At 36.7% G+C, this 12,935-nt stretch overlaps 1 protein-coding gene across 1 annotated transcript in view; it reads right to left on the bottom strand.

Annotated features, from left to right (window-relative positions):
• Positions 1–12,935, bottom strand: part of SMC2 (structural maintenance of chromosomes 2) — a 48,824-nt gene that overhangs the window by 22,035 nt on the left and 13,854 nt on the right. The window contains exons 7-15 of the mRNA XM_007953747.2: positions 12,098–12,331; positions 11,722–11,871; positions 9,447–9,680; positions 7,312–7,471; positions 6,698–6,815; positions 5,626–5,764; positions 5,147–5,266; positions 3,615–3,819; positions 798–933 (exon numbers count right to left, since the gene is read on the bottom strand). Coding sequence (XP_007951938.2) covers positions 798–933; positions 3,615–3,819; positions 5,147–5,266; positions 5,626–5,764; positions 6,698–6,815; positions 7,312–7,471; positions 9,447–9,680; positions 11,722–11,871; positions 12,098–12,331 — 1,496 coding nt within the window. The remainder of the gene's footprint in view (positions 1–797; positions 934–3,614; positions 3,820–5,146; positions 5,267–5,625; positions 5,765–6,697; positions 6,816–7,311; positions 7,472–9,446; positions 9,681–11,721; positions 11,872–12,097; positions 12,332–12,935) is intronic.

Below are 12,935 nucleotides of genomic sequence, written 5' to 3'. Positions count from 1 at the left end.
GCCTGCCTCCAGTCTATATGAAGAAGCTTTGACAGCTGCCTTCGGGGTATGGCCTGCCTCCAGTCTATATGAAGAAGCTTTGAGAAAGGTCTCGAGCTTCTTGGCAAATCTGGAACCTGCATTTGGCAGAGTTATCAGTGGCCTTCCATGTTGTCTGCTGATCTTGGAGCTGCTTCTAGCCTTGAACCAGTGGTCTGCTGTGTTGCCTACTGATCTTGGGACTATGCATTTTTACTTGTCAACCTTGGGTTTGTCAGCCTCAGCAGCCAGCAGCTGCCTGAGTTAAAAGATGCCTCCAGCTACAGTGGGCCAGGAGCAAGAGGCAGAGCTGAAGTCCAAGGTCAAGCCCCTAGAGCTGGAACTCTGAACTCAGATTTCCAGCCTCTGAAACTGTAAGAGAATAAATCTCTGTTTGTTAAAGCCACCCATTTGTGCTATTTCTGATATACAAGCACTAAAGAACCCAACCATCATGTATCCTCTGGATAAGCCTCCAGAGTATCTAAGGTGTTTCCTATCAACCTTAGCAAACAGTTAACAGTATCTATCTTAGCACAAGGAGCTGAACACTTGGCTTTTATTGTTTAATTAGGCTTCCCCAATTCCTTATAATCAGAAAAATAACTGACAACAAGTTATCAAGTCACAATTCATTTACACATTTTAAGTAGAACCAAGGACAATTTTTTAATAACTAGAAGCTGTACATTTTTACATCAAAGTAAAGTTTCTTTCATTTTCTACCATGCAAATCACTAACCAAAGAGGGGGATTAGTTTAATCTAATAGACTCTTACTTTTCAGCAACATTTTTAAGACCCGCTAATTCCTCTTCCAGAGCCTGTAGCTCTCGCTCCTTAATTTTTAGCACCTCTTGTACATCTTTGAGTTCCTGGAATTTGGTTAAAATAGAAGCTGCCTGGGATCGAGCACCTGACAGAGGCAAGTTGAAACAGACCTTGAGTGTTAAGTTACCACATATATAGCAAGCAACAGAGCATGTTTCTAGAAGAATTACGCTTGAAATAGTCAACAAAAAATATTTTACATTTAGCTTATGAAACCAAAGATTATATCATTATCTGGGCCTGATGACATTCATTACTGACAAATACTTCTAAGCAGACTATTTATTCAAAGTATTCACTAGCACTTCCAGGCTCATTCTCCTCTCCACTGACAGGAGACTTGGTCATGTAACTTGCTCTGGCCAATGACATACAAAATGGGTCCCTTCTGAAAATAAGTGTTACAAGCAGTATGTACTTGACCATCTCCTTTTCCTTTGCCATGAGAAAAGCATGTTCAAGACAGGGACTTCACATTCAACTTGGGTCACAAAATGAGAATATGAAGCAGAGGCAACTGACCGAGTTGTGTAAGACACTGAGATTTGGAGGCTGTTTGTTAGTACATCATAACCTGGCCTATACTCTGACATAGAAGAGCAAAGAGAGTAAATTGGTTTCATTTTATAAACAATTATAGTCACCTGGCAGTGGCAGGCTGCAGGACTAGGTTGGTAAGAACTATAGGTTTGGTGGGAGAATGCCAAGGTCAACCAGCAATGCTATTAGAAGCACTGGGTTAATATGATACCAAGTCACATGTTTGTTATCCTTAAATAAAAACTTCCAAGAGCATCCAAATCAATGAAATTTAGAAAGGTTCTTCTGTTTAGGTGTTTAAATATATTTGGGCTCTAATCCTCCAATTCTAGGTATTAGTCTGGTGACGTAGTGCCTAAGGCACTGACTGCTAACCAGAAGGCTGGTAGTTCAAACCCACCAGCTATTCCTTGGAAGGATGGTTGGGCAATGTAGAGATACTGGTTCCATAGAGACACTGCCTTGGAAAACAAAGGAGGGGTCGCTATGAGTCAAACTGACTCAACATCAGTGAGTTTGGATTTTTTGGTTTGTCAACTTATTACATACTGGGGAACTTGACACTTGATCACAGCATTTATTTGTTTGTGTTCTTGGTCTAGAAATACATCATGTCATTTGTTATCTCAAGGGGCAACATAGAATTTACTGGTTGAGCATAAACTCTGAAACCAGCCTGCCTGATTTAAATTCAGAGCTCGGCCACTTACTAGCAGGCTGTTTAACCATTGTGCACCTTAGTTTATCAACTGTTATCAAGGAAAACAGTATACTTATGTCTTACATATCAACACGGTTAGGTTCCAGAGACAAGGTCATTACGCAAAAATTGGTGTTATGCAAAAATGCAGGATGACCACATCAGATCACAAAATCATTATACAACTGTCAAATTACATCATTATATCATTGCCAAACCACTGAGACTCATGGCCCAGCTAAGTTGACACATAATCATCACAGCTGGCATTACTCTGGCCTCATACCTTGACATTCATTATTGCCAGACATGTTGTTAATACACAAAGTAGTCAGAGAGCAGACTTTTTACTACTGTCATAAATGCAAAATCTCAGATAACAAGATAGTTGCTAAGTGAGGAGTGGGGGTAATTGGCCTACATCCCAGGGTTAAGTATTACATGAGTTAATTATGTAAAGGCTTTAGGACAGGGTTTCATAGAATGATAATGTTCTTCATTGTCCAATTACTTATTAACCATTTGTGATTATTAAACCAACCTATACCCACTGCCATCACATCAATTCCAATGCAGTGACCCTATAGGACAGAGTAGGACTGCCCCATAGGGCTTCCAAGGCAATGCATCTTTATGGTAGCAGACTGCCCCATCTTCCTCCCATGGAGCAGCCAGTGGGTTCAAACCACTGACCTTCTGGTTAGCAGCCTATATGGTTAATGCCCTGAGGGATTTTTCATTTTTATTTAATTTTTATTAAGTTAAATTTAAAGAGCCACATGCAGATAGTGGCTACAATATTAGACAGCATAATCTTAGAATACTGCCTGGTATAAACTAAGTATTGTTCAGTGTTTGTTATTACATTATCACAACACAGATCTAGAATCTCAATGTCACAAGTATTAAAAGAATATGGTCATTATCTAACAATTCCTTTCTTAAGGCACATCTCAAAGACAGATTTCATTTTTGTTTTATTTTTGACAGGAGCAGCAGCAGCAATAGAAAGTATACAAATTGGAGGCTAATGTTTCCTGAAGGAACAATGAGCAGTTAGGCTAAACACTGAATAATTAAACTTTGCTTCCCAGTTTCTAGAATATCCTGATAGGGCAAAAAGCAAGGGAGATTAAATAAATGGGAATAGACTAACTTGAGATAAACAGATTATGAGCTCCAGGAGGGCTAAGTCACTGTGTTATTTGTCAGTAGTATTAACTACATATTCAAACACTAAACTCAATTCTCAGATTGACACTAAGGCTTTAGAAATTTGTCTTTAAGTACTGTAAATATAGTATGGTCTCTTATACAAAGAATTACACAAAAGATTCACAAAACCTGGACTCTGGTCCTGGTCCTGACCAAAAAAACTAGGAATGTAACTGTGTTAACTAATTTAACCCCAATGTGCCCTTTTTTAAAAAAATAAACAACAACAACAAAAAACACATCTTATGCATCCATTCTATTTACCACCCAGAACTGCAAGCACAAGATAATAAAAAGAATATAAAGTTTACCTCCACTCAAGGTCCCGTGGGGATCAAATACATCACCCTCTAGAGTTACAGTTCTAGTCATTATCCTTTTATCAAAGGCCACTTTTTTGGCATTATCCATATTGTCACAAACAAACGTTGTTCCAAAAACAAATTCCATGGCTTTCTGAAGTTCTGGTTTGTAGTCAACCAGGGAAAGAGCCACATGAACATTGTTAGGGCCAACCTGGGGAAGAGACAAGAGTTACACCATAGTACGTCCTTCTTCCTTTCCTTGCAAACATGATTTTATAGACCAGTGAGAGCTGCTAAATAGAGAATTTACTATTATTTACCCAGCATGACAATTCTTTTTAACTTTTTCTACCTTTGTTTATCGTGTCTAACTGCGTCCATCTTTTTGAGCAGCTAAACTCCTTGTATGCAGCTTAGTAGTGGAAGCTGAAATTGCAACAAAGATGACTCTAGATAATACAGGTTCAGCTCTGCCCTTTGACACAGCAGCTGCCATTAAATAGATCCGGCAAAGGGAACTGAATGGAAGTGCTTTTGCTGTTGCTTAAAATCTCAATTTATTTCTAATACTGGATCTGACCTGTGGCTGAAGTACCTGATTGAGCCTTTTAGATCAATCTAGAAGGTGGTTTTTTCAAAGTAAAGAAGTACCAACCCCAAACACTGCCCTTCAATTACTTGCATTCACTTTCTTTCCTCTATAACATACATATCATTATAACTACATATACTTTGAAGTCATTTTCATTGAAATTGTCTCAATTTCAGAAGACATTCTATATCCACTTTGCTACTTTAAGTTCTAAGTATAAATGTTAATTAAGTTGGTTTACTATATAGGGAGCTGTTAATCACAAATGCACATCTAGGTTTTGTAGAACTCTTTACAATTCAATATACTTGGAATGTCTTTCAATAACAAAATGAAATCTCTGCTGAATGCTATAAATAGCTTCATTTTTTTTACCCAGTACTATTTTGTATAACCACAGTGGTATTTCAAATGTCCTTCCTTGCAGTCATCTGTTTTTTTTCTTGGAGGCATACCACTTCAGCTCCAACTCCCTGGCTGACTGGGTATGCTGGTTACCTGGTACATATTCCCACATATTGGATGGCAATCTTGTCAAACTCTAATGGAGAAGAACCTCTGTGATACTGGTTGTCAAAATGGTTGTCACTGTGGGCAGTTTTAGTGTGCCTGACATGAAAGAAGGAATTTTGGGTAGCTTTAAGCGCAATTCTAACCACTAATTTAGAAATGAGAAATTTTGTATTTAATCCATCTGACAGTTGTGTGATCTGACCTAAGGTTGTAACATTCTAATACTACACTTTGAAATGCCAAAGGGAGTTCTAGCCTGACAACATTTCTGTTCTCTTGCCATCGAAACGCACAAGAACAAATGCTATTTCTTAATTCTTTTTATGAATCATAACATAATAAAAAATTACGTGATGTCCCCCAAAAGTCTCATTAATGTCTTTTAATAATGATTCTCAAAAAAGGTAAGAGTAAACATACAAATAAGACTTACAAGATTCTGAGCCACTCTCAGGGTTTCTGGAGCAATACTTCTGGCTGAAATTTTATTGAGTGGAATTATGGTATATCGACGCTTTAACTCCCCCTTCTCTAGTAGCTTTTTACCAGTCACCTAAAATATTATGCATTTGAAACAATAAAATGAAATAAACATTAAAGGTAATATAAAACATTCAAAAGGAAATAGTGCTAATTTAAGAATCTATGATCAATGAACATTTAGAGCCTTCTATCCTGAACAAACAAAATTCTAAGATCAATAATATTTATTCTGGGTTCCTGAGTCAACACGAGATTATCTCTGGAACACAATCATCAAAAACTCATTAACTGAAAAAAGTTTTACTAGAAAAGATAAGTGACCTTAGGAGAAGCTGAAAACATCAAGTAAGTATTTAATTCTTGCAGCAGCACATAATTTTTCAAGTTAAATGGCCAATTTAAAATTTTCTTTAATTAAAATCAATTTACCTCTGTGTCGACCACAACGTTGTAGAGTCGTTCCCCAGCCACCAATTCTAAAGCTGTGGTTGTAGAAGGGTCTCTGACACTGATTAGAGAAGCTACAAGCCCTTTCACACAGTTCCTGTTCCAGTTCTTCTCTGGGTCCCTAAAAAATAGAAGATTAATCCTAGATTAGAAAACAGAAAAATTACAGCTTTAACATAATGCTTCAACAAACAGAAAATGTAAAATTGCCCTAGATGGTGAGCTATGTATTTTTAAATCAAGCAAAAATACCTTCAGTATAGAATATATATGTAACAAAAACAATGTTGATGTTTTAAACTTTGTAATATATGGTTACTGGAATTAATTGTTCTATTAAGAAAACATGAGACAAAACAAATTATAAAATTTAACACAGATATTTAACATTAATGATAATACATTTATAGAAACTTTGAACTTAGATTCTGTTCCCTTCATATGGGTTTCATTATAAGACTAATGGCATCAGTAGCCATTAGATTTCACAAGATATTTCTCTGCTCCTAACACCTGAAGCGTTCTGATAAATGTTTAAAGAAAAATACCAATTAAGGAAAATTTTTATATGAAAATTTTGGTGTTAAGCAAATTTTGTGATCATTTTCTAGCTTAAATGAGAAAAACAAAACCAGTTGTCACCGAGCTGACTGACTCACGGCATCATGTGTGTCAAAGAAACACTCTCCTTAGAGTTTTCAACAGGTGACTTTTCAGAAGTAGATCCCAGACCGTTCTTCCCAGGAGCCTCTGGGTGGACTTGGAAATCCAACATTTCAGTTAACAGCTAACCACAGTAACTGTCTGTACTGCTCAGAGACTCCAAGTAAACAAATACACCTTGGTTATTAATATGTTAAAATGTACCCTTTAAGTCTCTTAACTGTAATGAAATCAGAACAGAAATACTGAGAACGTTCATGCCAATGAACCTGAGGATGTAACCACCCATGTCACTCAACAAATTGTGCAGAATATTAAATGGGAACCTAACTGCTAAATAAACCTTCAATGAAAAGACAATGACACACTATAAAAACAAAACAACCCGTACTTGTATGCAAATCGAAGATTGGGAAACCTGGCCAAGAGAGCTTCGTATGTTTCCTTCAGTCTACTGATATCACGAGACAGCTGCCTGCGCTTTTCCAAAAGGCCTTCTTCCCTGTTTTCTGAACAACGAATAAAAATAAATTGAAACCTACTTATATAAACTCAAATATTCTGTTTTAAGGAAAATATTAATAAACTCTATTTTCAAAGCACTCCTAGAAGCAAACATAAATTTCTGGTATCAAATAAAAATGCTTAAATTCAGGTTCCTATCATATGTCAAGTAAACATTATTTCCAACAAACAACACAATTTTCATTATAAGAAATGACATACAAATCGAATGCTTACTAATGTGAAAATACACAAAGGACAATTTTGAGTTTTTAAGTAGCACTTCAGAATGATTAAAGCAGGAAATTCTCAGTACAGATTTCTCAAAAATTCAAAGGGCTATACTACAGTAGGGTATTTTTTTGTGACTATATAAACACTTCTTATACTAATAATCATGAATAGTGTTAATTTTTTTCCTACTTATCGGTTTCATTTAAGTTAATCTCTATCAGAATCACCACTTCCTAATGATTTGATACTGTATCTTTAAAGGCAAACCTTCATAATTTAGCTTTTTCATTTCAGCTTCAAGTTTTTCTTTAAGTTTCTTCACAGCCTCTAATGCTTCTTGATCTTTCCTGTAACCACTATCCATCTTTTTAACTTCGGCCTGTTTAGCCTTTAATTCTTGTTGGGCATGTTTCAACTTCATCTGGGCCTGAGATAGAAAAATAGAGCAAACTAAGTGAGGCAGATAGTAGTAGTGATTAAATGGCTAGAGATTTGGGTGGATTTAGCAAGGCGACATCAGCCTTGAAAAGGTGACTACTTCCAGGATTAGTATTTCAAAAGATCAATCACTGCCCAGGATTTTCATCTCAAAAAATACTCGAGATATAAATTAAATGGATTTAAAATCAATCATTAAAAAGAAAAATAAGTCCATGTTTCTAACATTTATAAAACACCTCATTAATTGAGTTCAAACATTGTATCAAAGAATAACTGTTATAAGCTAAATTAAACATACAATGGAAAGCTGGAAATCCCAACTCCGGTTCCCTTCTTTTCAATTTGGGTACACATACAGTTAGCCCTGTGGACCACATTCGTGGATTCAACCAGCCACATGCTGGAAAAAACATAAACAATTAAGTGGTCAAAGCAATCCCTCAAAGGGTAAGACGGAGTGTGAAGTGTTATTACACAACACATTACTGTAACAATGTAAACATTGTATCATAGTGGCATGGGGCTAACGCATAACCCAAAGTCCAGCAATCTGAACCCACAATCCCCTGCACGGGAGAAAGATGAGGCACTCTGCTTCCAGAAAGATGCATAGCCTTGGAAACCCTATGGGGCAGTTCCACTCTGTCCCAGAGGGTCATTATTGAGCTGAAATCAACTGCATGGCAGTGGTTTGGTTTGATTTTTGGACAGATGATTTATTTAAAGTACACAGGAGGAAGTGCATAGACTATATGGAAATACCACCTTATTTTATGTAAAGGACTGAAGCATCTGTGGATTCTGATATCCGTGGGGTAGGGTGGAGCAGGGTGGTGGGGGGTGGGGGGGGTTCTGGAATCAATCCTCCATATGGATGCAGAAGGAAACTGTATTTGTATACAATTGTATTTAATATATAGGATTCCTGAAACTTCAGGAGTCTGAAGTTTATATAATTAAACACTGCTTCTCTTTCAAATGATGAACTAGTAATACAAGACCTAGATCAAGGTATCTCTAAAATGGAAAAAAATAGTAGCCTTTTCCTAGTTTCCATAAAATATAAGTTAACAGAAAAACAGAATCGTCAAGATATTCTACTACTGATTTTTGGTGATCATCATCTGAGTGAAAAAGTAGCAAATATCCATGAACAGAAAATCCTGAGTAAGATTAATAAGGAAACATACAAGTATATTTGTTTGAATGTATTTTTGAAGTTGAGTATTAAAAACAAACAAAAAAATGTGGGTGTATATATAAGTACGTGCATTACTTAAAATATATACATAAACTATTAAAGGGTGTGTATACACACACACACACATATTTATATATTTCCCCTCCAACAAAATTCTTGTATTAATAGTATTCTCACTTGTAGTAATACATAAATAAATGTGAGAACTACTAAAATAGATGTGATACCACAAGATTATGAAGTAAGAATAGGGAGATGAAGACCGGAACCTAGGCAAAAAGGAGGAGGAATGCTTCCTAGAAACATGTTATACAGTTTCAAAAATAAGATTTTAAGAACTAGGCATGCAAGGCAGAGAAACAAAGTTTTCCTGTTAAGAGTTTCGGACTCCCAATTTTATGATGTTAATAAAAGTCAATAAAAATAGTGAACAAGATGAGAATAAAATGACTAAACTCTAATTTTCCACATAATATTGGAAACAGAACAAAGTATTTAACTGTACTTAAAAATTCTATTAAACCATGAAAGTATTTGGTAAACTAACATCATCAATATTTAGCAATGGACATATCTGAATTTCTTTTGTTTTTTGCTGTTCTCAGGTGCTATGAAGAATTACTTTATTTTTGTTTACTTTAACAAGTTCTTTGACTCTCAACTACTCATTTCAACCCTGGTATCCAATAGTTGCCAACAAAGGCTATGGAACAGCTCTGAGCACCAACGCAATGGTGAAGAGCTCAGCGTCCATCTTTACCTGCTTGGCCTCCGTCTGGGCCTTACTGATGTCATTCTTGCAGGCCATCATCTGACCCGCGAGGGTTGCCTCTGCCCCGTCTTCACTGCTGGACAGGCCGGCGGACACGGCATTGAAGTGCTGCTGGGCGGCGGCCAGGGCTTCGGCATCCTTGCTGCTCGCCTCCCGAAGGGCCTGCAGGCCATCTGTGATCTTTCTCACCTCTTTTTCCTTTGCTGCTAAAGTTTTAGAGTCCTTTAGGAAAAGTTTCAATAGGAAAGTATTACTTGGTGGGACAATCATCTAATTTCTTACACACATACTCACCCTTAGGTCATCAGATTTCATGGCAATTTGAAGGGGGCGTGATTATAAGAATAATTTATTTCTTACAACTTTAAATCACACAATTTCTAATTTGAACTTCAGTCTGTCTCAGTTTTTGGGATAAACGTGGACACTTATCCCATCAGAAATAATTTCTCTCCATATGCTATCGCTGAATCTGGGAGACAATGAATTTAAAAATGGCTGCAGATTTAAACAAACCACTTGAAGAAACTAAATATCAAAATAACAGCAAGTCAATTCCACTCACAGCGACCCCCCCACCATTTCCAAGGCAGTATCTCTATAGAACTGGATTGTCCAGTCTTCCCCATATAATTAATGGTGATTGCTGCTTCGCTTTACGCCATTTCGGCTTATTAAAAGTTTCACAGGAATGCTCTACTTTCAGATACTGGGGGAAAACCTGTACTCACTGTCAAATTTTTCTCCTTCTTCTGTCTTGAACAATCTCTAGTCAGGCTGTCATGGCCACTTCTTGAAACACTTCCTTCACATGGCCTTCAGGACACCTTACTAGTGTCCTTACTTCATACTGTACTGACTGCTCCTTTACAATCTTTTAGGTAGCTCTTCCTCAAGATCCTTAATCTTTATGTTGACTTACTCCAACACTCAAACCTTTGAGTTCTTCTCTTGTACACACTCACACCCCTGGTAATCTTATTCAGTCTCATGGATTTCTCTCTTAAAGTATTCAAACACGGATACACATTGATAACCCACAAATTTTCTAACACAGACTGGATATTCATAAATTCAATTAACTAATAAACATCTAGACTCAGGCATGTCAAGCCAATTATGTTCACATTGTACTTCTCATTTCCCCCATCCAACCCTGTTCTTCCTCTTTGCCATCTCAGCTAATGGTAACTCTATCCTAATTGTCAAAGCCAAAAATCTTGAAGTTATTCTTGACTTCTTTCTCTAATACCCAACAACAGTGAGCCTATCCTGTTGGCCTGACCCTTAAAATGCATATAAAATTCCACAGTATTTCACTACTCTCACTTCTACCTTTACCCAAGGGCTGTGATCTGGACTAGAGTCTCTTAGGTAAATTCTCTCCTTCTCTTGACCCTTCAGTTTATTGTTAAAATAAGAATAATCCTGTCAAAACATAAAAAATGTTTTACTTCTCTGCTCAATCAACTCTAGTGGCTTTCCATGTCACTTAGAACAAAGCTCCAAGTCCTTCATGTCTTACAAAGCTGTATGATTCTGCACTGCTACCTCTCTGTGTTCCTTCTCTCAGTGTTCTTACACTATTATTCTTCTTTCAGTGCTCACCACACACAATGAGGTCTTTGTTTCTCCAATACTATAGACACTCAAAGAAGCTCTGTTGTAAGGCATTTGGCTGCTAACCAAAAGGTCAGGAGTTCAAACCCACCAACTACTCCATGGGAAAAAGATGAGGCCATCTGCTTCCATAAAGATGTAGCCTTGGAAACCCTGTAAGGTTCGCTACGAACTGGAATTGGCCTGATGGCAGTCGGTTGTTTTTTTTTTTGGGGGGGGGGGCAGGGAGGGTAAGGCATAGACACTGAAGGCAAAGGCTGCTCTGTCTGGAAAACTGCTCTCATTCCCCAGTTTACCTACATGGGTCACTCTCTGATCTCCTTCAGATCTTATTCAAATAGTACCTTCTCAATTAAGGCCTTTGATGGATATCCTATTTGAAGCTATTCTCGATCTCTGTCCTTCTTATTCACCTCTTCAGATTTATTTTTCTGCACAACAAATATTATATACATTATCAATATATAATAATATAGTATAAATTTTACTAATTCATTTTCTATATTATCATATCCCTGCAGAAGACACACAGGTAGGGAGTTTTGTCCATTTTGTTACTCACTGCTGTATCTTAGATACTCCATAAACATTAACTGAACAGATAAGTAAGATCTAGTGCTAATTAAACTGCGTATTTGCTTACCTCCACCATATTGTTTTCCAGCTCTTTGCGTTTGTTTACTTCACTTCCCAGGTTTTTCTTCTTGAGATCAAAGGCACTCTGGGATTTAGTATTAACTCGCTGAGCCTCTGCAAGAGCATCTTCCAGAGAGCGGAGCACACCACCAATCTCCTACAAGTATATGTGTCCAGTTCAGTCACATTACTAAACATTTGTTGATGTTAATTTCTTACGTGATTTTGTGTGAAATATTTACACTTTTTAAAAGCTACTTAATTATCCTAAAGTTAACCCATCAATAAGGAAAACAGAGTGAATCCTGAATGGTTATTACATGTAACATAGATTAACATGTTTTTTCACAGTGAAGTATATTCTGTCTGTCTTATGTTCCTACCTTGTCTTTTCTTTTTTCTAATTCTTCTATTTCATGATTAAGTGCTTTTATTTTTTTGTCATTCTCAGACAATTCTTCTTGAAGCTTTACAATGTTATCCTGCATTTCTTTTAACTCCTCAGCTGAGCGTTCTTTGGTATCTTCAGCCAGCAAAAACTGATAAGCAATATATAAACGACTCAAATGTTCTATTTCTCTCATTACTTTCTGATACTCCAAATAGGAAGATCTTTCCTGAAAGAGAAGTCACCAACAAAGCAAGTCATGAATATGAAAAATACCTATTTTTAAAGAAATTTGGAAATAATCAAACTAAACAGGTATCAAATTTTCCATCCCATAAGATACATTTTATTTTAGATTAAATAATCACATAATTAAAATTTTTTAGGAAACTTGAAAGAACAATAGGAGAACTCTGGTTTCTTAGACAGCACTATGCCACGTCTAGAGAGCAGTCTGTAATTGGCTGACAATCAAAAGGACGGCAGTTTGAACCCACCCAGGAGCTCCACAGAAGGCATGTCTAACTGCTTCTGTAAAGATTACAGCCAAGAAAATCCTTTGGAACAGGTTTGTATCCCAAAACATATGGGATTGCCATGAGTTGGAAACAACTTGACAGCAACAGATTTTAATGAACCCCATGTGGCTACTTCTTCTAATACATAATGAAGCAGTTGAGGTTAAAATTAAACGTGAACTAAAGGTTCAGAGACTGTCAGTAGCACAATGCCTATAAAGCCAACCTACACAACCATCAGCAATACACTACTAAACATAATTTGTAGTAGTATTACCAAGATGTCTACCCAATATTCATTCATGTCAAATAACT

Source organism: Orycteropus afer, unplaced genomic scaffold (genome assembly GCF_000298275.1).
Source record: "Orycteropus afer afer isolate SDZICR_OR568_19922 unplaced genomic scaffold, OryAfe1.0 scaffold00410, whole genome shotgun sequence".
Classification (NCBI taxonomy): domain Eukaryota; kingdom Metazoa; phylum Chordata; class Mammalia; order Tubulidentata; family Orycteropodidae; genus Orycteropus; species Orycteropus afer.
Note: the sequence above shows the minus strand (reverse complement) of the source record. Positions and strands in the feature narration are given on the sequence as shown.